The 26,303-nt window shown below is 44.9% G+C and overlaps 1 protein-coding gene across 2 annotated transcripts in view; it reads right to left on the bottom strand.

Moving 5' to 3' along the window:
- Nucleotides 1–26,303, bottom strand: part of RNF213 (ring finger protein 213) — a 1,978,231-nt gene that overhangs the window by 714,302 nt on the left and 1,237,626 nt on the right. For both annotated transcript variants that reach the window (XM_069199724.1, XM_069199725.1), the window contains one exon: nt 20,634–20,798. In XM_069199724.1, coding sequence (XP_069055825.1) covers nt 20,634–20,798 — 165 coding nt within the window. The remainder of the gene's footprint in view (nt 1–20,633; nt 20,799–26,303) is intronic.

Below are 26,303 nucleotides of genomic sequence, written 5' to 3'. Positions count from 1 at the left end.
ATGTGCTATCCCCTGAGGGAACTGAGTCCATGGAGCTGGAGCCTTACCACGTTAAGCTCTTGGGCGCAGGGGGACCCTCAAGGGAACAGCTGTGTAGGGGGCAAGACACTTGTCCCTCCCTTGAAGGTCTAAGACAGCAAGCAGCTGAGCAAGAAAAAGGAACTGTCAGTGGAACCCACAGGGTCTATTGGGAAGATGGGCTCCTTTACACTGAGGCAAGAGATCCAAAACCTGGTGCCACTAGGAGAGTGGTAGTGCCTCCGGAGCTTAGGGAGTTCATTCTGACCTTAGCCCATGACATTCCTCTTGCTGGGCATTTGGGACAAACCAAGACTTGGGAGAGATTAGTCAACCATTTCTATTGGCCCAGTATGTCCCAGAAGGTAAAGGAGTTTTGCACCTCATGTGTCACCTGTCATGCCAGTGGTAAGACAGGTGGCCATCCAAAGACCCCCCTCATTCCACTTCCAGTGGTGGTGGCCCCCTCTGAAAGAGTGGGAGTGGACATAGTGGGTCCACTTGAACCTCCCACAGCATCAGGGAACCAGTATATCCTGGTAGTAGTGGATCATACTACCAGGTACCCTGAGGCAATTCCCCTTAGGTCCACTACTGCTCCTGCAGTAGCAAAAGCACTCATTGGTATTTTTAAGAAGGTGGTTTCTGACAGAGGTACGAACTTCATGTCAGCTTACCTAAAGCACATGTGGAATGAGTGTGGGGTGACTTACAAATTCACCACACCATACCATCCACAAACCAATGGTCATGTGGAGAGATTTAACAAGTCATTGAAGGGCATGATCATGGGGCTCCCTGAAAAACTCAAAAGGAGATGGGATGTCCTCTTGCCATGCCTGCTTTTCACCTACAGAGAGGTGCCACAGAAAGGAGTAGGGTGTTCCCCCTTTGAGCTTCTGTTTGGCCATCCTGTTAGGGGACCACTGGCACTTGTAAAATAAGGTGGGGAGAGTCCTCTCCATGAGCCTAAACAAGATGTGGTGGACTATGTACTAGGCCTACGTTCAAGGATGGCAGAATACATGGAAAAGGCAAGCAATAACCTTGAGGCCAGCCAACAACTCCAGAAGTTGTGGTATGACCAAAAGGCTGCTATGGGTGGGTTTCAGCCAGGGCAGAAAGTCTGGGTTCTGGAGCCTGTGGCTCCCAGGGCACTTCAGGACAAATGGAGTGGCCCTTACCCAGTACTAGAGAAAAAGAGTCAGGTCACCTACCTGGTGGACCTGGGCACTAGCAGGACCCACAAGAGGGTGATCCATGTTTACCGCCTTAAACTCTATCATGACAGGGCAGATGTAAACATGTTAATGGATACAGATTAGGACCAGAAAGCAGAGAGTAAACCTCTCCCTGATCTCCTCTCCACTGGCCCTAAAGATGGCTCAGTAGATGGAGTGATCTATCTAGACACCCTCTCTGGCCAACAGCAGGCTGACTGCAGGCAAGTCCTCCAGCAGTTTGCTGAGCTCTTTTCCTTGACCCCTGGTCAGACACACCTGTGTACCCATGATGTGGACAGAGGAGACAGTATGCCTGTCAAGAATAAAATATTCGGACCATCTGACCAAGTCAAAGAAAGCATCAAAGTGGAAGTCCACAAGATGCTGGAGTTGGGAGAGATTACACACTCTGACAGTCCCTGGGCTAGCCCAGTGGTCTTGGTCCCCAAACCTCACACCAAAGATGGAAAGAAAGAGATGAGGTTTTGTGTGGACTACAGATGGCTCAACTCTGTCACCAAGACAGATGCTCACCCCATCCCAAGGGCAGATGAGCTCATAGACAAATTAGGTGCAGCCAAATACTTAAGTACCTTTGACTTGGCAGCAGGGTGTTGGCAAATAAAAATGGCACTAGGAGCAAAAGAGAAAACAGCATTCTCTACACCTGATGGGCACTACCAGTTTACTGTGATGCCCTTTGGCTTAAAGAATGCCCCTGCTACCTTCCAAAGGTTGGTGAATCAAGTCCTTGCTGGCTTGGAATCCTTTAGTGCACCTTATCTTGATGATATTGCTGTCTTTAGCTCCAACTAGCAGGATCACCTGGTCCACCTGAAGAAGGCTTTGCAGGCCCTGCAAACAGCAGGCCTCTCTATCAAGGCATTTAAATGTCAGATAGGGCAGGGAACTGTGGTTTACTTGGGACACCTTGTAGGTGGAAGCCAAGTTCAGCCACTCCAATCCAAGATCCAGACTATTCTGGACTGCGTAGCTCCAAAAAAAACAGACTCAAGTCAGGGCATTTCTTGGCTTGACTCGGTACTATAGAAGGTTTGTGAAGGGATATGGATCAATAGTGACACCCCCTCACAGAACTGACCTCTAAAAAAATGCCCAAGAAAGTTAACTGGGCCGTGGACTGTCAAAGCAAGCTATGTGTACACCACCAGTTCTTAAAGCTCCAGATTATTCTAGGCAGATAATTGTGCAGACAGATACCTCTGAACATGGGATAGGAGGAGTCCTGTCCCAAACCAATGATGATAGCCTTGACCAGCCTGTTGCTTTCATAAGCAGGAGGTTACGCCCCAGGGAGCAGCATTGGAGTGCCATTGAGCAGGAGGCCTTTGGTGTGGTTTGGTCCCTGAAAAAGCTGAGACCGTACTTGTGTGGTACTCACTTTGTTGTTCAAACTGGACACAGACCTCTAAGATGACTAATGCAAATGAAAGGAGAGAACCCTAAACTTTTGAAGTGGTCCATATTCCCTACAGGGAATGGACTTTGTAGTGGAACACAGACCTTCTTCCACTTAGACAATGAAGATTCTCCTGGGAAAGGTTAGTCTAATCCTCTTTCGTTGGAGGGGCGGGGGTGTAAGAGAGGGATGCTGTTGGCAGGGTTACCCCCTCCCCCACACACATACTTTTTGCCTAGTGTTGATGCCAACTTTGATTTAAAGTGGGCTGGGACTCTGCTAACCAGGCCCCAGCCCCAGTGTTCTTTCCCTAAAACTGTACCTTTGTTTCCATAATTGGAACAACCCTGGCACACAGTTAAGTTCTTTGTAAAAGGTGCCCATAGTACCAAGGGCCTTGTGGCCAGGGAAGGTCTCTAAGGGCTGTGGCATGCATTATGCCACCCTTGGAGACCCCTCACCAAGCACCTATACACTGCCTTGCACCTTGTGTGTGCTGGTGAGGAAAAAATGACAAAGTCGACATGGCACCCTGTAGGAAAGTACCATCTTGCCTGGCATGTTACCCCCATTTTTACATGTATGTCAGTTTGTTTTTGCCTATCTCACTGGGATCCTGCTAGACAGGACCCCAGTGCTCATAGTTTGTGGCCTGAATGTGTATACCTGTGTAGTGACTAACTGTGTCATTGAGGCTCTGTTAACCAGAACCTCAGTGCTCATGCTCCCTCTGCCTTTAAATTAGTCACTATAGGCTAGTGACTACTTTTACCAATTTCAATTGGCACACTGGAACACCCTCATAATTCCCTAGGATATGGTACCCAGGTACCCAGGGTATTGGGGTTCCAGGAGATCCCTCTGGGCTGCAGCATTTCTTTTGCCACCCATAGGGAGCTCAGACAAACCTTTACACAGGACTGCCACTGCAGCCTGAGTGAAATAACGCACACGTTATTTCACAGCCATTTTCTCTGCACTTAAGTAACTTATAAGTCACCTATACGTCTAACCTTCACTTGTTGAAGGTTAGGTGCAAAGCTACTAAGTGTGAGGGCACCCTTACACTAGCAAAGATGCCCCCACATAGTTCGGGGCCATTTCCCCTAACTTTGTGAGTACGGGTACACCATTAAACGCATGCACTACATATAGGTCAATACCTATATGTAGCTTCACAATGGTAACTGCGAACATGGCCATGTAACATGTCTAAGATCATGGAATTGTTCCCCCGTGCCAAATCTGGTATTGGGGAGCCAATTCCATGCATCCCCGGGGCTCCACTATGGACCCCGGGTACTGCCAAACCAGCTCTCTGGGGTTTTTTCTGCAGCTACCGCTGCTGCCACCCCACAGCCAGGGTTCTGCCCTCCTGGAGTCTGGGCAGACCAGTCCCAGGAAGGCAGAACAATGAATTTCCTCTGAGAGAGGGTGTTACACCCACTCGCTTTGGAAGTAGATGTTAAAGGCTGGGGAGGGGTAGCCTCTCCCAGCCTCTGGCAATGCTTTGAAGGGCACTGATGGTGCCCTCCTTGCATAAGCCAGTCTACACTGGTTTAGGGAACCCCCAGTCCCTGCTCTGGCCCGAAACTGGACAAAGGAAATGGTAGTGACCACTCCCCTGTCCATCACCACCCCTGGTGTGGTGCCCAGAGCACCTCCAGTGTGTCTCAGACCTCTGCCAACTTGGATCCAGAGGTGTGAGGGCACTCTGGAGGCCTCTGAGTGGCCAGTGCCAGCAGGTGACGTCAGCGACCCCTCCTGATAGGTGCTTACCTGACTAAGTGGCCAATCCTCCTCTAAGGGCTATTTAGGGTCTCTCCAGTGGGCTTTTCCTCAGATAACGACTTGCAAGAATTCACCAGAGTTCCTCTGCACCTCTCTCTTCGACTTCTGCCAAGGATCGACCGCTGACTGCTCCGGGACGCCTGCAAAACTGCAACAAAGTAGCAAGAAGACTACCAGTTACATTGTAGCGCCCAATCCTGCCGGCTTTCTCAACTGTTTCCTGGTGGTGCATGCTCTGGGGGCTGCCTGTCTGGATCCTGCAGTGGAAGCCACGAAGAAATCTCCCGTGGGTCGACTTGATATTCCCCCTGCTTCAGCAGGCACCAAACTTCAGTGTCACTTGTACTCTGGGACCCCTCTCATCCTGACAAGCGTGGCCCCTGGAACACAGGCAGTGGACCCAAGTGACCCAGACTGTCCAGTAGTCCAACTGTCCAAATTTGGAGGAGGTAAGTCCTTGCCTCCCCTCTCCAGACAGTAATCCTGTGCAACGCGTGAACTGTACCTACAAGGGAACATTTCCACAAAATCCTGCATGCACAGCCAAGCCTAGGTCCCCAGCACTCTGTCCTGCAATGCTCAGCTCCCTGAGCTGATATCTGGTGTTGTGGGACCTCCTTTTGCAGTGTAAAGACGACCACTGTGTTCAGACTTCTTGAACCCATGTTCAAGGACTCCTGTGGGTGCTTCTAGCTTGTGCGTGGGCTCTCTACATTGCTGAGGGCCCCCTCTGTCTCCTCACCCAAGTGGCGACATCCTGGTCCTTCCTGGCCCCGGGCAGCACCCTTTTTCTTCAACCGCGACTCTTGCAGCTAGCAAGGCTTGTTTGCGGTCCTTTGCCAAGGAAACAACTCTGCATCCTCCAGCGCTCCATGGGACATCTTCTGCAAAAAGGAAAAGTTCCTAGCACCTTTTGTTGTTGCAGAATCTTCAGCTTCTTCCATCCGTAGGCAGCCATTTTGCACCTTCATCGGGCTTTAGTGGGCTCCTGCCCCCCCAGACAGTTTCGTGACTCTTGGACTTGGTCCCTTCCTTTACGGGTCCTCAGGTCCAGGAATCCATCTTCAGTGCTTTGCAGTCTGTTGTGGTCTTTGCAAAATCCTTTATCACGACTTTAGTGTGTTTCTGGGGAAATAATAGTACTTTACTCCTACTTTCCAGGGTGCTGGGGTGGTGTATCTTGGACACCCTTAGTGTTTTCTTACACTCCCAGCGACTCTCTACACACTACACTAACCTAGGGGTCCATTTGTGGTTCGCATTCCACTTTCTTAGTATATGGTTTGTGTTGCCCCTAGGCCTATTGCATCCTATTGTATTTTACAGTGTTTGCACTACTTTCTGACTGTGTTACTTAGCTGATTTGGTTTTCTGTGTATATTTTGTGTATTTTAGTTACCTCCTGAGGGAGTATATCCTCTGAGATATTTTTGGCACATTGTCACTAAAATAAAGTACCTTTATTTTTTTAGTAACTCTGAGTTTTGTCTTTCTTATGATATAGTACCTACATGATATAAGTGGTATAGTAGGAGCTTTGCATGTCTCCTAGTTCAGCCTAAGCTGCTCTGCTATAGCTACCTCTATCAGCCTAAGCTGCTAGAACACTACTAATCTACTAATAAGGGATAACTGGACCTGGCACAAGGTGTAAGTACCACTGGTACCCACTATAAGCCAGGCCAGCCTCCTACACACTCCTCTCAGGTTGCCATGCCCACAAATCACTGCCTGTGGCATAGGTAAGTCACCCCTCTAGCAGGCCTTACAGCCCTAAGGCAGGTGCACTATACCAAAGGTGAGGGCATAGCTGCATGAGCAATATGCCCCTAGAGTGTCTAAGTCCAATCTTAGACATTGTAAGTGCAGTGTAGCCATATTGAGTATATGTCTGGGAGTTTGTCATTACGAACTCCACAGCTCCATACTGGCTTCAATGAATACTGGGAATTTTGGTATCAAACCTCCCAGCACAAATAACCCACACTGATGCCAGTGTGGGATGTATTGAAAAATGCACACATAGGGCATCTTAGAGATGCCCCTTATATGTTAGCCAAACTGCTAGTCTAGGACTGAACCGTCTGTGCCAGCCTGTCACTTTCAGACAAGTTTCTGATGACATGGGGTGAGTGCCTTTGTCAGAAACAAAACCTGTCCTGGGTGAAGGTGATTCACACCTCCTCCCTATAGGAAATTTAACACCTGGCGGTGAGCCTCAAAGGCTCATACCTCGGATTACAGTGCCCCAAGGCACTCCAGCTATTGGAGATGCCCGCCCCCTGGGCAAACCCCCATTTTTGGCGGCAAGTCCAGTGGGAAAATTAGGGAAAACAGGGAGGAGTGACCACCCCAGGCAGGACCACCCCTAAGGTGTCCAGAGCTGAAGTGACCCCCTCCAGTCAGAATCCTCCATCTTGGTTTGGAGGACAGTGACCAATAGGGATAGGAATGTGCCCCCTCCCCAAAGGGAGTGAGCACAAGGAGGGTGTAGCTGCCCTCCGGGACAGTAGCCGTTTGCTACTGCCCTCTTACCCCTAAAACGCCCCTAAATCTAGGATTTAAGGGATTCTCTGAACCCAGCTCACTAGATTGCTGGCGACCTACAAGAAGAAGAAGGACTGTTAACTTGAAACCTTCAGCAGACAAGAACAAGACGACAACTGCTTTGGCCCCAGCCCTAACGGCCTGTCTCCTGCTTCAAAGAACCTGTAAAAGACCAGCGATGCATCCAGCGGGACCAGCGACCTCTGCCCAACTCAAGAGGACTGCCCTGCACCCAAAAGGACCAAGAACTCCCAAGGACAGCGACTCTGTCTAAGAAAATCTACAACCAAGGACTCCCACCTCACTCCAGATGCATGAGTCGTGACCCCTGTGCACCTGACGGCTGGTGTCCAGGTGGTTCAACCAGCAAGAGAGGGTCCACAGGCGATTGCGAACAAGTGCCCACCCTGGGTTGACCTCTCCACCCCTCCACGATGACAACTGCAGAGGGAATCCCAAGGACCCCCCTGACAGCAAAGCTCCGGACAAAGATATCTGATGCCTAAAGGCACAATGCACTTGCAGCCCCTAGGCCTTGGATAGCCTGACCCCCAGTGCCCCTACGGTCAGCAGGCGGCCCTCTCCCCGTCTGACTGGTGGTGAGCCCGAGACACCACCCTAGACCTTGCCTGCAGCCTGTGAGTGACCCCTGGTATCTCCTCATTGCCAGCATTGAAAACCCAACGTCCTGTTTGCACCCTGCTGCCCCTGTGCCAATGAGGGTGTACGTTTAGTGACTACTTGTTGCCCCTTGAGTGCTTTTCTAATCCCCCGGGTCTGCCCTCAGAGCTGCTGACTCGGAGTACCCCGCCCACGTTAAATTTGCTCAACTTTGAACTCTGCACCTGACCGGCCCTGTGTTGCTGGTGGTGGGTGTTTGGGGTTAACTTGAACCCCAACGGGTGGACTTCCTAAAACCCGGAGACTGAAACTGTAAGTGTTGTACTTGCCTGTAAAATCATCTAACATTTCTTCCCCCAGGAACTATTTCTGAAATTTGCAGTGTCCATTTTTAAAATAGATTGCCAATAATTTAAAAACTGTATTACTTACCTATTTCAAGCAAAGTATTGTTGATTCCTGTGTGAAATACGAAACTTTTAGGGTACCTACCTGCAACTTGAATCTTGTGGTTCTAAAAATAAACTAAGGGGGAGAGCAACTTTTACCCTGATCCTTAGAAGTGAGAGCTGCCACCATAAAGTGGCCTGCTTTCTGTACAATGTCCATGAGTTGTTTTGCTTTTCACATGCTTCAAAGACCTTGATCTTTGCTGACACCTTGTCTGTTACCAGTCTCCTATCTATCACCACAGTAGCTGGGTTGGCTATTGCTATACCCTTATTGTTGTTTAAATGTGTCCTAGCATCCCCAGTGTGCTAGACACAGAGAATATGGTGTCCTTTACTGTGATCATTCTAAAACAATCCTCTATCCTTCCAGTCATTTTAGCCCTACATGTGTGGTCAAAAAAGATTCCTATACTTATTCTTCACATTGCCACAGAAGATTGATTACCCTATCCAGCCCAGATGACTTCTATGTGGGCATGATCCAAAAGAGCGACGTCTTACATACACTGCCTAAGTCCTTGTGATAGGAAGAGATAGCTTATGATGCCTGAACATATGAAAAGAAGGCAAAATCCTTGTCATTCCGGTTAAGAGTGAGTCACAAATCCAAAGGCCCTGTTCTTGTGGTTTCAACTTCAGGAATTTGGTCATTGCCCCTGGCAGGGTCCATCCAAGACCCTCTTTAGCTCCAGGTCAAATACCAAATTCATATCACCCCCCCTAGTATCACTTTTCCTTTACTCAAGCCCATCACATCTTTCAGGATCCCTATTGTAAACTGATATTGCCCTCATTCAGAGCAAACACATTTATTATGGCAAAAGCTCTGGCGCCGGATCTGCATCTGTACCCTAGGATGAACGCCCTCTAAGTTATACTTAACTTTAACACTCCCCGGCAAGTGTTTACACAATATATCTATACCTGGCATTTCAGTAAATGCCGAGTCCCAGTACTTCATTGGGTATATTTTGTGTCTCATGTGAAACTGATCTTTTTGCAATAACTATGTCTCCTGCAGGAACAGTATATCTTATACACCCAGAATCTACACCTTTTATTAGGAATGTTTAGACCCCCACATTTTAAATGAATGCAGCTTGAATGTGGGTCCTAGAAAGTAATTTTGCTGACTTCAAGTACAATGCTCCCTCTACCTGCTTGCTGCAGTTCTTACAACCCTCCCTCTTGTCTTCTTCCCAAATTTAAAGTAGGTCAACCATGTCATAACACTATTCTCTATTGGGAGTACACTGTTTGACCCTGGAGAACAGGAAGGCATCATGTTTCCCAAGTAATTAGGTAAACACGCAAGGTAGTGACTAAACTCTATAATACAGTCAGAAGTATCCTGAGACTCATGTTCTCTCACCCCACGGGCTTAAATGCATGATTCCTATGCCAACAACCTCACCCCATGGTGGTATAAACATTACTCAGGTACATTTAAAGTAAAGCATCATATACTTTTCAACTTTAAATGTGCCCAGTCATTGGCAATTCAGTCAATTATTGCTGGGGCCTCTTTTGCTAATATACTTCTTACTCTAGCGATCCTTATTTCCTTCTCTTCCATTCCCCACACCTGTGTTGTGACTGGTCTCTGAGTGAGGGGTTGAGTAGTCCGACAAAGCGAAGTCCTTCTTACTGTACAACACGGATTGAACTTCTGCCATCAGAGAAATGTTGACCTCCTTGTCCTGCCAAAAACAAATTATGCTGAAAGGTGCAGCCATCAGTAGCAAATCTTTCTCTAGAGAAGCTCTTGAGTTAGTAGCTAAAACCCATCTACACTGGAGTGTCATCACTGAAAGGTCCTGAAACAAGCACACATACCTGCAGCAGTATGAGGAAGGGCCTAGTTTCTTAGTGGTATGAATTGTTTATGTCTATACTCAACCATTTTAGCCACGATATCCTGGGACTACACATTCGCTTCTATGGGTTGCCTCTCCACTCTATGTGCTCTGAAGATTCCTATGTTGAATTCTCACCCTTCTTTCATATGCCTCTAAAGAATTCTGTTTGGCACGTGTTTATGTTGTTTCTTTCCACTACTTCTTTGGAGTTCTACACTTTGAAATCATCTCTTCTACATTTTCTAGACCCATTTTCCAGGTCTTCACATTTATCAAGGATCGTTCATGTCTGAGATTTCAAGGATGCCACTGACGAATTCAGGCACCAACCTTCTGAAACAGTCACTCTTAGCTGCCCCTGTATGGCTTCAATACGCTGGTTGATAATTTTCACATTAGATTTTAACCTCAAAATGTTGTTAGTTACATTTGGCTCTGATGGCGCTCGGGTTGAAGGCGAGGGTTTTTCCCCAAGTCCTCTCTACTAGGCAGGCATTTAGGTCTTCCTTTGTCAGCCCTTGGATGGTGTTAGCAGTCATGCTACACTGTTGGAAGTTTCCTCAAAGGCAGTTTAAATGTCATTATTATTCATCTTTAAAAGCAGACGTTTAACTGCTAGGGAGGTAATGTGCCTGACTGTCATACTCAACAGTTTCTTTGGCACCTCTAACACCAGCCTCAGTTTCCACTTGACACTTTTTGTGCCACTTGGTCATTTCTGACACTTCTCAAAGCTCACAGTGGGTTGGACTCTAAAGAATTCCCATGACCTGCACTTGTATATGTCCCTTAATGTTGCCTTGACTGTTGTTTGTGAAGTTCATCAGATTCCTCTGCAGCTGGGGCCTGGTTCCACACAGTATGCTCACTCTTGCTACCTGTGGACACCACCTGCCTCAGTATGGGTTCTTCTGTGAGCTAGCTCATCCTTCTAGTTCCCTTGGCTAATGTGACTGCTGTGCAAGTCCGTAGCTGTGCAAAAAGAGCACAGCACATGTGTTGTTATTTAGGCCAGTGGTCCTTCATTGTGGGGGCATAATCCTTATTATTTAGCCTGTCCATGCACTTGTACATTTAGTGAAAGAGGGGTGAAGTTTCCCACACTGCTAGCTCAGTGTCAGGGGATCACAAGCTCCACAGTCCCCTTTCTGTGCTGTAGGAACCACTGGGTGCTCCGTCATCAGGCCTTCATATCAGGGCATGGCTCTGTTTGCTGCTGTTGAGATGAACATGGGCCGCTAACTCATAGCACAGCTAAACATGTGCCACCTGGTTGATGTCTCAAGGACACTAATCTGAACTGCTGCAATTGTGTCGCATCCCTCCAGCAGCTCCCGCTCAACTCTGCCGACCCATGCCATCTCACAGAGTCGCAGCAGAGGCCTATTGAATGTGGTACCCTACATGCGGGGGAGACGGAGTCAGTCTAGGGAAGTTAAGGAGCTTCAAAGCAGGCTTCCACCTGTTGGCCATCTTAGCCAGAAGTAGGTATGCTTTATTTTAATTCAAGTATATTTAGAAGCAAAGCTGAAAGGTCCTATATCTCTCTTTTATGATATACTGACACCCAAAGAACCATGTAAGCCAAATGGTCAATCTTTTTATTAGCACAGAGGAAATACATAGAAATGCATGGTGTGCCCTTATTTATGAAAAGACTATACTGACCAGGTGTAGGAGACAGATTACATCAAAGTCACCAAAAAATCATGAAAATATAGATTGCTCATTTTGTAAGCCAGGACGGCCACATTTCTCTAACTACTGATAGGTAAAAAAAACTTGATGATTCTGGAATCTCATTATTTTTGTCCCTAAGATGGAGTGGGATGTCCTTAAAAAGCAGTAAGATGTTCAGGGGGCATTACTGCTAAATATATCTGGAGTCTTAGCTCCATTGAGACTCATCCTGTTGTCTTGCATCCAGAAGTGGATGTTTTAAAAGATAACTTGAGTCATTTTAACATCCAATGCATGGAAAAAAGACATTTGAAAAGAACAACTTACTTACCTTTGGTAATGTACTTTCTTGTAAAGGCTGTATATTTAGCCACAGATTCCTCTCCTTAGAATATTACCCCAACTGCTAGACGGGATCTGGAAAATTTCAAAGCAGTATCACTGTATGCTGGGAGGTGGGGTTGATGGCGTCTGCGCTAAATGTGATGCGCATGGTTCTAAAAAGGTGCCACTCATGAATTCTGACATCCATTATTTTCTGGACTCTTTCGCGTCCACAGAGGCACAGCCAAAAATCCCACTGGTCGTGACTACCGTGCAGATTTCTAGATTGCCATCTTTTCAGTTAAAAAGTGGCCAGTTCGCAGAATGGTGGTAGTCAGAGGCTCTGCTAGAAAAATACTTTATCAAAGATAAGTACATTGTTCTTCTTATAGAGACTTCTAAACCCAGATTTCCCACTTTAGAACAGATACCTAAGTAATACCTTCTAGGTGGTGGGTCTCTGAGCAATCTCAAACCAAAAAGTCCTGTAGGACGGAGTGGACGAGATGCCCCACTCAATGGACCTGGCAGTCCAGATAATAGTGCTTTGTGAACGCATGGAGAGATGCCCTGAAGCAGTGGTAGCAGCCTTAGCTCTGGTAGAATGAACGCAAAACCTTTCAGGAGGCTGCTTTTTGGACCAATTGTAGCACATTTTAATGTGGATTATGATCCAGTGCAGGATGGTCCGTTTTTGCACTACCTTGCGCTTCTTAGCTCTAGTAAAACCGATAAAGGGCTGGTCGTCCACTTGATGTTCTCTAGTATGATCAGTGAAAAAGCAGGGAGCCCTTTTTGGATGCTGGCCCTATTCCTCCTTAGAGGAGTGAGGTGGAGCAAAGAACACCAGAAGGACGAAAGATTGTCAAATGTGAAAAGGAATCACCACCTTTGGCAAAATGAAGGTGCAAGTCCGAAGTGTGTCTGTGTAGGAAGTAGTTTAAGGGGAGAGGGGGTTAGCCAAGAGAGTCTCAAGCCTGAAACTCATTCAGCTTCAATCCAACGTCACAGCAACCAGGAAGGCTGTCTTAAGGGTGTGTAACCTGAAAGGGCAGCTTTGCATAGGTTCAAATGGAGAATACATAAGAAAAGTCAAAACTAAATTCAAGTCCCACTGGGGCTAGAAAAAAGGAGAAAGTGGAAACAAATGTTGTGCAAGCAGGTTTGGCAAACGTAAAAAGGCCAAAATAGCCGAAAGGTACCCCCAAACAGAGCCCAAAGCACAACGTTGCTGGGTTAGAGACAACATAAACATTAAATCATCAGACAGCTTGGCATGGAGGGGATCTACCTGTTTGGTAGAACATCATGCCACAAACTTGTTCAAGGCATGTGTATACAGACCTGGTGGAGGAATGCCTGGTTGCCAGAATTACATCAACGACCTCAGGAGGAAGGTCTAAGGTGCTGAACTGCAGTGGCTCAGCCGTCAAGCATTGAGGTGGAGTTTGCGCAGGTGGAGGTCCTGAACTTCGGTGGAACTCGGGTCAGGAGAGTTATCAGCAGGCAGGTGTAGAGGACTCCAGAATTCCACTTTAAACAGGTTGTGTCTCTTAGCCAGAGCCGCTCTGGTAGCTGTAACACACGAAAGCGCTGATGCTGCGCATGTCCAGCAGTGGTGAATAGAAAGAGACAAAGTTCTCCCTATTCACAGAAGAGACCTTGCACCACCTCCCAATGTAGGCACGGTTAGTGATTGTTAGTGATTCACAAGGTGTCGATAGCTGAGATAGTCCGCCCTGTTGTTCAAAGGTCCCATTAGGTGCTGCACCACCACGAAAATCTCCTGCCATTCCAGCCACGTCCGGAGGTGCAGGGCCACCTGGCACAGAGTCCATGACCCCACCCAGCCCTTCTATTGCAGTACCACTTGACAATGGTATTGTCCTTGAACATCACAACCAGTGCCCTTTTGATGGATGGCAGGAACACTTTCAATGCCAAACGGATGGCTTTCAGCTCCAACAGGCTGATGTGGAGCCGAGCCTACACCGGAGGCCAGATGCCTCTCATCCCCACCTTTCCCAGGTGGCTGCCCCGTCATGATACATCAGTCACCACTGTCAACTCTGGAAGGGGAAGGGAGAGAGGTGTGCTGCTTACCCAATCTCAGGGAAAACAGCATTGGCTTTTGCAAGATTGTGCTCCAACATAGGGTGTGGCACCGGAAACAGTTCTGATGCTGAAGTCGGTGCACATACAGCCACGGATCCAGATGGCTTCACTGGCACGAGGGCGGTCCTGCCAGCGGGACTCCAATTGGGAGGCATTCCATGTCCACGAGGCTCAAAGGCATTCTGGAGGGTGTCAGTTGCACGACTAATCACATGATTAACTCCTTTATTTGTAACAAAGTCACCAGGGACCATGAAACTTGGGCTGGCACAGGGCTGGGCCAGGCTCTGCGGCACAGTTGTGAGAGCAGGTTCCATGTTCTCTTTGGGGGCTTAGAATGGTGCAACAGGGGTGATTTCCTGTTTGGACTTTTTCTTCCTTTCCTTTAACTTGCCTGCATACTGTGACCTCGAACATGACTTGTCACGGGAGAGGCTTCAGAAGCAAGACCATTTCCCCATGACTCTGACCGATGTTGGCGATGAACAACTCCACTTCACGCTCCTGAATGGACTTCGGCTGCATTTGAGCGCAGTCGCTGCAAACTGCAAAGTTGTGAGTGAGCCCCAGGCACCACAGTCAAACCAAGTGGGTATCACTTACATATATCTCTCTCTCTGCGATATATACCAAATAGGGCTTAGATTCTGTTAATCAGTTGGGGGACATTCAGACCTGTAATTCACACGGTGGTATGGTGTGTCACATGACTGGGGTTCTCTTCACACGGTCTCCCAGTAAAGAGCCAAAATAACACAGTGGCAGGGGAGGCAAGATGGAAACCACTGCATATAGTGGATTTCTAGCTCGTCTTTTATGGCTGTAAGCAGCTGGTGTCCTTTAAGAAAAGTGTGAAACATATCCCAGGACATTGTCAACAGCCTCAGCGGCCCTTTGTATTGTTAGTGGGTGGGGAGGAGGTGGTGGGCTTGGTGAAGAACATATAGCCTCTTAGAAAGCTCTCGGCATGAGGCCCCCTCCCCCTGCAAGGCCCTGCCTCCTGACAAGGTGAAATTTATTTACAGGTTGGCAGATCTAGACATGTCCCTTACTACTGGAAAAGAAATCCTGAAAAATGGTCTCAAGAGACCAGAAGCAGCTCTGCATCTCCTGGGATAGAAAGAAACTGCTGTCAGTGTGCATGGGTGGCTCCCATACAATTACATCCAGTGTTGATGGCGTCAACACGGAGTCACGGGTGCCACTTCCTGGCATGCATGGGTACTGCTTTGAAAGTTAGTGACTCATGCCTGATGCCTCGAGGAGTATGCTGCTATTAGAAGTCTGTGTCACAAACTACCTGTGTGCCAACAATGTTTCAGTCAGAACTATCCAACAACTCCTCGAAAGGGTGAACATAAATCATGAAAACAAAGTGGAAAGATACAGGATCCCTGTGGCACTTCACTACCATAAGAAAGTAGCTTATTCTATATCCACAATCTGAACTGGTAAACCTACTGAAAAGTAGAATGTACCTCAAAAATTCAAACGTTGTACTTTGCATTTATGAAACTTTAAATTGATTGTGTACTATAGGGTTCTATTTTATCTCTGTTTCTGCAAACTCCTGTTGCTGCCTTCTTTTATGGTCTCTTTATTTCTTATAAGGAGTAACCCCTTTTAAGCTTCCATCGCTCCATTTTTTTATTTAACATTTCCTCATTGTTTTTTCCTTTTTGCAGTATTCCTTTTGCCACCCCTCTGTATACGTCCAATTTGTTGGAATAATCTTAATTTTTTGGGGCATTGACAATTTCTCATTGTTGAGGTAGTAAGTAGCATACATCATCTGATATATACATAATAAATCCTTAACAGCCCAAGGCAGACAGACCTATTTGGTATTCTATCAGATAGTAATATCCAGTTATTTGCCCCAGGGTGTTTAAGCAGTGGAGAGATCCAATAAGATGAGTAGATATCCAATGCAGACAGTAGACTGTCTTTGTTTGTGAAGAATGGCCAACTGTGTGCCTCTTTTATGGTAAAAGATAGACTGACAGCCACCCAAAATGTCCTATTCAGGGCAAAAGTAATAAACAGTAAATTACACATTGAGAATATATGCATATGGGTTATGCAATGTTTTTATGCAAAGAAATTATAAACAAAGACATTAACCAAAACCTGAAACAGAGAACAAGGGGCTAAATCAGTGCAGTAAGATAAACCTCATTAAATGGGTCTTGTAAGAAAAGGCCAGACTAGTTTCCTCTCTAAAGTGGTGAAAACAGAAATCAGCATAGCAGTAAGCAGTGATTTCTCAAATTAGTTATACTGAGCTAACTAATAGCATATCTTGATAACAGCCCTGTAACAGGAAGAGATTGCAACTCCTTCCAGGAAGTGTGTCTCTGTACAAATATATGTTGTGATAATTTTGCACAAGAACATGAACACATTCATTCTGCCCTACCATGCATCCACATACCTGAGATCATTTTCTGCAAACCTCTTGATCATTTTGCCATATAAGATTAAAATATATGGAGGAATATCTTTTCATGTGCAAATTTCCTTCTTCTACAGCTCCCGTCTTGGTAGGTGAGAAAGGAAAAATACTTCCTGACGTTCAGTTGATGCCTGAACATACCGTTTTTACTCCTCATGTGGCTTGACTCCACAGACTTTAGCCAAGCATAATACCCAGCCACAGGCATGATTTGTTTATCACGTATATTTCCATTATATTACCGGCCTCAAAATGATTAGACCTCACTACAATAAACTTTTCCATCACTGGAAACATATTATGGAAACTAAGCTGTTCACTCTTAATTTATGCTCTCACCTTTATGGCACAATAATTGAAGGAGCATTCTATTTGTCTCCAAATACCTCTCCCTCCCCCAAAAGACCAAGCCATGAAAACTTGTGGCTTGAGCACTTAACTAAAGTATTAATAAATAAACAGTGATGAGAGGATCCTTCACATTTGAACTTTGCAAATCTTTCAAAGACCTTCCTACCAAATCATATCTCAAATATACTGAGACTTTACTGAGCCACTTCTCCCTCAAATCACAGTCAAGCCGGCCAAAATGTCTGTAACTATGTTAATGTATTTTTCTTGCCTAAGAACAAATGCACCAGTCATGCTATTAAACGTGTATTTCTCCCTCTCCTTTTGCTCCCTCAGTTCCCTTTCAAATATACTTGGTCACTTTTCCCATTTGTTGGCTTATACTTTTGCTCATGCCCTATTTCAAGATTAGATCTGGCACTCCCTCCTTCATCTCCCTTCTAATGAAATGTATTTAACCCACAACCATAGACTGTAGACATTTCCTAAATCACTCCCTCTCACGGGGAGTGGTACAGAACCAATTCAGACTTGCTTAGTTTGTCCTCTTAATGTAGGAAAATAGAGGCTGATCTTGCTGATCTCGTTAGTTAACAGCTGATCTTTCTCCTTTCGGCAGCAAAGTGTTTTCACGGCCCAATAAAAGAACGTTTTTGTTTCATCAGCTCTTCTGGTGCGGTTTACTCTGCAGATAGACTTCACTCTTATTTCCCAAATCTCATGTTATGCCTGTAGCTGCTCTGTTCATCTCAGTTATTTGCCCCTTCCTCAACCACAATGTCAGTTGTCAGGCCATAGCAGATACTTGGGACTTTTCAAGAAGTAGCTACATCAGCTTCAGATGGTAACACATTAAGCTGCATACCTGTTGACAGCTCTTTGCCATGCCAGGCAGGGAAAATCTTTGTCTAGAGGTCTTCAGTGGCTCCTGAATTAGGATAGTGTACCTTTTTAACAGCAGCAGAAATGTTCTCTGAATCATTCAAGGAAGTGCCCCTGTCTTAATCCAGAAATGTATCCATTCTTCTATCCCTGGCAGACACCTCAGATCTTCTGCTTTATTGCTCACCATCTTTAGAAATGTAAGCAGCATGGCTAGCTGAACACGGCTTCTCAGTACTCACTTCGTCGTTCTGGGGTATTCTCCCTTGAGGCTACACACCATCTCTTCCCTGTCTGCTGTTTGCAGAACTGTCAGGACCTAGTGCATTTTAGTTGATTGTTGACCTTCGTCAGGCTTATTCATCCAAGCACCAAAACCTTTTCGATACATCGGCATTCGAAAAATATCCTTAAGCATCAAATAAATTGAAATCACCAACACATCTTTTACTGTAGGAGTGAATAAATTAGGAGGTGCTCTGACCGATACATTGTTCAATAAAGGAGTTATCACCCGGTGGATAATAAATTATGTTCACTGATTTATGTAATAATCATAATAAACCTCTGTTTCACATTGAGAGCATGAATTTTTAGAAAATAAATCAGGATTTGCTTTTTTCCAAAGCAAAGCTGTGCTACCCCGTCTTACTTTCTCAATTAAAGCAGATGATGAAATAATCAGGAGGCACATTCAAGAAGGGAAAGGAAGAATCATTACGCTAAATATTGATTGGTATGATATGGTCCAGTTCAAGAGTGACATGAAGCCAGAAATGTCACTTCAGAATGTGGCCACCGATTTACAACTATGGAGTAGATAATTTAACATAGATGTAGTTATCTTATTGATAGAGATGGAATCTAAAGAAACCGCAATTAACTTTTCAAGGACTGCTTGTCGTTTGAAACCACAATTATTCAAAATGGGGTGATTAGGTGCAGGTAAAACAGTGATATGATAACCAACAGTATTACAATGATAGCTAAAACTCTTAGCATCCTGAGTATTTAATAACTAGGAGGGCTGTGATCTCCTCCAGAATGTAGGAATAGTGGGAATAGACTTGGCCCTTCTGGGACTTACCTTGGACAGACCAGTATAGGAATGTCTGACGATTAGGATTCACGTTTAACAGTAAATGTGCTAAATGCTGTGAAAAGTACGTTAAGGGCAGATGCAGCTTAAGGTGAAATAGGGGCCCTGAAAGTTTAGCAATGGAAGGTTTCAGCCGTGCAGAATCATGCGTTGCTGCATAAGAGCATCAAGAGAGGCAATGAGATGAACCATGGTGTTTTGGAGGGTACAGGTCTTTGACTTTCCTCTACAGCATGAGCCGCAGGAGACCCAGAGCATCAATGGTGAAGTGGAACAAAATATGAATGTTCCGGAGGATTCAGAGCAACTTGCAGCAAGAGGGTTCAGCAACCTTGTAAAGAAAGCAACTGACCAGACATATGCAGGGAAAAGTAAGGCCATCTAAAAAACATACAAACCTAAGTCTCTCACTTTGCTGTCGTAAAAAAGGTAAGGGCCAGGACTACCAGCTCTCAGGAGACCAGTACTGTTAAACTCACCTAGGATCCCATCTCTCCATACCGCCACTTAGCTCATGGGGAGTTCTAAGAAAAGACCCAGTAGGGGAAGCTCTGGGCACAATGATATTGGGCATCAGATGCCCATGTCGGATGATAATGCGATGGAGATAAGCAACAAGAACTTTCCTGTTTCAATAACACAACTCTCATGTTGCAGCTACTCTAGCAGCAACAAGACTCAGGAGTGCCACAGGACCATAGAGGCAGACGTAAGTATACTTAGAAGAATGCAAAGAACCAAACATTTCCAGAATATATGATGATACAACATATACAACGTGCTGTAGCAAATCAAGGATATAAACAAGATGGGGATTACTGGCCCAAGAGTCCAGCACTAATAGTCCATCATGTGAGACGTTTTGCAAGACATGGCCTCTATTAGGAAATGTATCGCTTAAAACAATTGGTACAAACAAAAAAACGGCAACGAATATGGCTTTACCATTAATGCAGTTTATACATTCATTTTAAATATCCAGGCTACATGCTTTAAACTCCTGTTGTTGAAACATAATACAGTACATCTTTTTGTGGCCTAAATTCTAGGCAGGGGATCACTATGCTTAGACAACCCAAGCAAAAAGTTAGTTTTAATCAGCAGATAGCAATTGAAAAACTATGAGAGGTGTTACAGACAAGATTTGATAGGTATAAATAAACCACAAAATTTCTCCACGTTTTTCCATTCTGTGGAGTTCTGTAATGTTTAAGCCCTCATCTAACATGTGATGGGAATAGTTGCATTTGTGCAGCGTTCCTCCTACTCAATGCTGCATGAGCATTTCTATCTTTGTAATTGCTTAAACCCATCCCCAGCAGGTGAAGAAGACAGGAATGCACCCTTCAGCTGCAGAAGCACTCTGGGAAATATCATTTTTGATCCTCTACCGGTTTGAAGGCCTAAACCAGTGCATGTGCCTCTCACTTACAGGTAACAGAGCCAGGTGGTAGTGCAGGAAGCACTCAATTTTAAATGTCCCCTTTTGCAGAGTTGTGAGAAATCTTATTTTCACTATCAGATCAAGTGTACTATGATTTTCGCTCCTTATTCCTTCATTATTTTACCTGTATGAACTTCACTACATGCTATACAGTAGCGCCTCCCACCTGATCAAACATGGGGAGCTCAGGTTAACCAGCCTGTAAAGTGCACACAAGCATGGTGGTAGTATGAAAGGAGGCAGAATGGTGTCAAGCTCTGCTCTATGACACTATGCGCTTTCCAACCATCAAAGAAAACACACTCACTGCAACAAAGGGTCTTAACACTAGTGTGGTCACAGTGTAACTTACCACTGAGAACATCTCCACCTCCTCATTGCGCTTGTTCCCTTTACCAGACATCAGCATCAACTTGTTCATCAGCTCCTTCAACTCCTCCAAGGAGTAGTCTCGCTCTTCCTCAAATTCTCCATGAGTCTCAGGCAGAGTGAGTCGCAGCACAGTGTCCGGGGAAACCTGCCGGGCACAAATACACCCCCAGCACAGTCAGTAAGTCTGTAATAATTTTTTTTCGGTTTCATATAAAAACGACTAAAGTATATTAACAGAAACTTAAACACTTTATCAGTATTTCCATATTAGGAATAATTAAAACATCAAGGGGGTCATTCCGACCCTGGCGGTCATGGACCGCCAGGGCCGGGGACGGAGGAAGCACCACCAACAGGCTGGCGGTGCTTCTGGGGCAATTCTGACCGCAGCGGTAAAGCCGCAGTCAGAAAAGGGGAACCGGCGGTTTCCCGCCGGTTTTCCCCTGCCCCAGGGAATCCTCCATGGAGGCGCTGCAAGCAGCGCCGCCATGGGGATTCCGACCCCCTTCCCGCCAGCCTAAACCGCCAGGAAGAGGCTGGCGGGAACGGGAGTCGTGGGGCCCCTGGGGGCCCCTGCAGTGCCCATGCACAGGGCCCCAATAGGATTTTCAGTGTCTGCAAAGCAGACACTGAAAATCGCGACAGGTGCCACTGCATCCGTCGCACCCCCACAACTCCGCCAGCTCCATTCGGAGCCGGCTTCAGTGTTGAAGGGAGTTTCCCGCTGGGCCGGCGGGCGGCCTTCTGGCGGTCGCCCGCCGGCCCAGCGGGAAAGCCAGAATGGCCGCCGCGGTCTTTTGACCGCGGTGCGGTCATTCGGCGGTTCCCTCCAGGCGGGCAGCTCCCGCCGCCCGCCGGGGTCAGAATGACCCCCCAAGTAATTAATTCAAAATAATGAATCACTGCTATACGTTAGAATCTAGCCTCATATTGTAAACACATGAAGTTCAAATCAATATTCATTTAAAATACACAGGTAAACAGAACTAGAACAATATTTAAAGCTGTCAACTCACATATGCTAATCACTAATCACTATACTCTTTTGAATACAAGTAGCTTAGAAAATTTAGGCAGAGACTACTACAAAGAACTCTAGAATATGCAGTTGTTGTAGGAAGACTACAGCTGGTCTGCATTGCCTAGAACTGCACTTCAGTAGTAAAAGTTTAATTAATATCCTGCTTGGTTCATTCTAAAATTCCCAAAAAAAACACATTAAGTGCATAATAAATATACTCGAAAGCCCATCACATGAGCAGCTAGCTAAAACCACTGAACCAGTCATCCTGCCTAGGGACTATCACAAGATGATGTGTCATTTTACATCTAAATCTTGTAAACACAAACCTGTGTTGAATATTTGCTACTTTCTCTAGGGATGGTTGTAAACCATCACTAATTAACAAAACAAAGAAGAAACTAAAAGTCGGCTTATGGCATTCCCTATATTATATATATCTTCCTCAAACAGCCGTAGACATAAAGTTTGAAGAACTCCTTTAATAATCTCATTTAGTGACATCGGACCTCAAAACATTTAGGCCTGTCCAGTCTGTCACACTGGGTCTTATGGAAGTTAACCAGGGAATGTCTAATGCTGATTCCAAGTCCGTTAAAAAAAAAAAAAAAGAGCTTCTTCTTGCGTCTATCACAATAGAAGCCAGAGAACATCCCAGGGCCATTTTAAGGAAATTGGGGTCCAGGGCCAAACACATTTTGGGGGGCCGCTTTTTGAAACAGCTTTGAATTTCTGATTCAATTTCAGCTTTTCCATGCTCTCTTTTGTCAGGTAACTGTCACTGCACAGACAGGATGGCCCAAATTCTAAATGTGCTTGAACCTAATATTCATGGATAGTGATGTGTGTTTTCAATATTGTAATATAGTAGCATGTGTAAAGTATTCCATTTGCCATTTCCTTTTATTGTTGTCAGCCTATCCGGCCATAACAATTTCACGCTTACAAATACAAACATCACATCGTAGTACGTAAAAATTCACATATTTAAAATACAAACTTAGCAATAAAACTATACTTGACAATCAGTTCATTCGCGTCCACCATCACACAAAGCCAAAAATAACCATGACGATCATAAAAGTGCTTTGCGACAGTGGCTAACAAGTCAGACCATGGATTATACACATAGCACTAATCGACTCAGTAGGAGCATGTTAAAACTTTCTTAGGTATAGTTATCCTGGGTCAAAAAATATACGACGTTTGATACGGCCCACCATCTTAGTAGCGTCCTGGATTACTTTCCCTATTATACCTCTTCCTGCACCAATTTCCCTAAAAATGAGCAGCAATAGAGCCCCACTAAACAGATATTAGGATATTGAGAGCTGCAAATGTATCAATGATCTTAATTTCCATTCCTCCAAGATATATGTTGAAACAGTCATCCCAATGTGTTTTTCATCCGAGCACATACACAACACTTCAGCTTCCTTACATTTCCTGACACCATATTTTTTAAAAAGTGGTCGTAAGTACAGTTTTCGAAGTTGAATCGTAAAATGACATTTTAGAAGGAAGTGAAATAATGTTTCTTGACCACCACAGAGGCAGAGGCAGCAAACAGATCTCCCCGAGGAAACAAGCTGCCACTTATTAGTCACTGAAATCACTGGTAACGTACCTATGCGAAATTTAAAATAAAGGGATCTTTTTACCTCCGGGTAAATACTATCAATAAAAGTGTCTGGTTTAAGTTCTTGGTTAAATAAGATATAACACTTTAACAAAGGACTAGGTGAATCACAAATACGTAATACCTTATGGTCCCAATATGCCTTTTTGACTGCAGCAAGGCTGTGTTCTGTAATTTTTTTCTGGATAGGACCAGAGTTCTTCTAAGCCTATGGCAGACAGGGTGGTTAAAACATAATTGAACCATGGCAGTTTACAATGATGTTGTAGATTCATGATATCAATCATTGCAGGTTTATTAGGTTTAAGTTCCTTCTGCATTCAGATGCAAATCCAGTATCCTTTAGGAGCCAATGCTGTATAATCCTCTTTTTTTCTAATTTGTAAGACTATTCTTATTGCTTTCATAGGTGTACCACTACCTAGGCAAAGTAGTCGTCATATAAATTTAGTTTCAGCTATTTGTATTGCTGGGATCTTTTTTAATCCCCAGATCTCCGCACCATATAATTCAGCAGCCCTCGCTTTCATTTTATATGCAAGCAGTGCAGAGTACAACACCGGCTTGTTGGGCCAGGGAGATATTGCTTTTATATACTTGTGGATTCCAAGTCAATCTATCATTCACCCGGCAACCCAAGCAGTCATAGTTCTCTACTTGGTCTAAGAGCTTTTTATTAACCTTAAAGGTAGCTCGCATCTTCTGTTTTTGGTTAAGAATCATAAACTTTGTTTTACCTTTGTTATTCATCAAATTCCCTAATGTACAGAAAGATTCAAAGCTTTTTAGCAGACGATGCATTGATATTGCTGTTCTTGTAAGTAGCACAGCATCATCTGCGAAAAGCAAGATAGGTATGCTTTCATTAGCTAGTTTTGGAACATCTTGGTTTAGATTCCTCAGTTGTTGGCCCACTGCATTTATTTAACAGTTAAATAGGGTTGGAGCCAAAACACACCCTTGTTTGACACCTCTCTGGATTGGGATCTCAGCCGTGTATTCATTTCATGAGCTGTATCTGACCCTAGCGGTGTTTCCTGTGTGTAATAGGATTAAAAACCTTAGGTTCTTTCCTGGGATTCCCATTTCCATCAGTAGTTGCCATAATATTTGGCGATCCACACTATCAAATGCTGTTTGAAGATCGACAAATACCAAATACAGCGGGGAGTTTTTTAGGGAGACATATTTGGAGCAGATCATGTTCAACTTAACAAGTTGATTTATTGTACTTTGGCCCCTCCTAAAACCAGCTTGATATGGCGTTAGTAGATCTCCTTCCTCTATCCACTGGTCTAGGCGAGACTGGATCAGTTTGGCAAACATTTTCCCAATGCTGTTGAGCAATGAGATTGGCCTGTAATTACACGCCATACCCCGTGGCCCCTTTTTATGTATTAGAACAATTATTGATTTTCTACATTTACTCAAATGACCAAACACTATTATATAAGCGAGTTAAAACTGGTGACCATAGAGATAGTTGATTGCGATAGAAGTCTGAAGGAATTCTATCTGGGCCTGCAGCCTTGTGTGGTTTTTGGAATGAGATAGTTAGCGCAATTTCTTTCTCACTGAATTCGTGCACTCGTTCCATAGCACAGGGTGTGGCATAGATCGTTTGTATGAGGTTTGTGGAGAAGGATTAAGAATCAACTCATCCATTGTTTCATTTTCAGGCACCTTAGGCCACTGAATCAGTACCACTCAATTCTCGGGAGGAGGTATTATCTCGCTTGGGTTACAGTTGCTTCCATCCAACACTTGCTTGTGGCCAGATAGGTTTTTGATACTTTCAGGTGCAATTTTAACCTTTTCTTGGTACAATGCAGTGAAGTGCTTTACCCAAATTTGTGGATTGATGTTCAATTACACACTTCCCCACCTGATTATTGAATTTCCAGCCGAGATTGCATGTAAGAGATCTCCCCAGAGCTTATGTGGAAAAGTCTAATTATGTCTTAATAATTTCTTGTATTGTTGCCTGCAGTCTGAGAATTGTTGCTTGTTAAAGTTACTCAAGTGCCGATGCTTTAGTGCTAGTGATAGTGCCTTTTTTAGTTTTAGTTTTTTAGTTTTATGCACTCGTCATCGAACCATCCTTCGGTCTCCATAGGGATGTTTTTGACATTCTTAGTTCTTTCCTTCGATGTTTGTATTAGAAGATTATTGAAGGTTTGCAAGAGGAGAAAGATCTCAATACCTGGCTGGTCTAGAAATATGGAAAATTACGACATCCAAATTTCACTGCAGGCCCCCTATGGGGTTCACCCACTTCTGCCCTTACAATGTTTTTCCTATTTGCTCTCAGAGCTAATGTTGGACAGTTTTCCTTGAATAGAGGAACAGGCTTGCAGGGGGCCGTGTCAGGACGAACCATCTCCATTAACAGCGGGTCATGGTCACTCTCGATCCTATCCCCTACTTCCATATCTATAATGTAGTGCCAGGCTTCTATATTTATTGCCATATAATCAATGATACTTTGCCTTTTTCCAACTTCGAAGGTGGATTTCAATGCTTTATCTGATTTTGTTCTACCATTTAAAATGCAAATCCCTCCTTCAATTAGGGCTTCGAAAATTAGTTCTCTTTTCTTTGAACCTTGGCATCATTCGATGGGGAGGATCGGAATATTCCAAGCATTGTCTTCTTCTAATACTTGTTCATCCCCAAGGATAGGATGGGGTTTGGTGTTAAAGTCACCATATATTAGTAGAAAGTTGTTACAGAACTGAGGGGAGCAGCCATTCGTGGAGCCAGTCATAGAGTCCCACTGGTCTCCAGATCTTTTGTTTAGGATGTGCTGGTTAAGCTACCACGCTCTTGGCTTAACTTGAACCCAACTGATAGGTGGAAAATACACATTCACTATTTCAAGTGACCACGCCTCATGTTTCACTGCTAGTGTATGGATATCCTTGCTTAATACAATGTGGGTTGCTACAGAGTTTTCAAGTAATGATATCCAAATCCATATAGTCAGACCC

Source organism: Pleurodeles waltl, chromosome 7 (assembly GCF_031143425.1).
Source record: "Pleurodeles waltl isolate 20211129_DDA chromosome 7, aPleWal1.hap1.20221129, whole genome shotgun sequence".
NCBI classification, from domain to species: domain Eukaryota; kingdom Metazoa; phylum Chordata; class Amphibia; order Caudata; family Salamandridae; genus Pleurodeles; species Pleurodeles waltl.
Note: the sequence above shows the minus strand (reverse complement) of the source record. Positions and strands in the feature narration are given on the sequence as shown.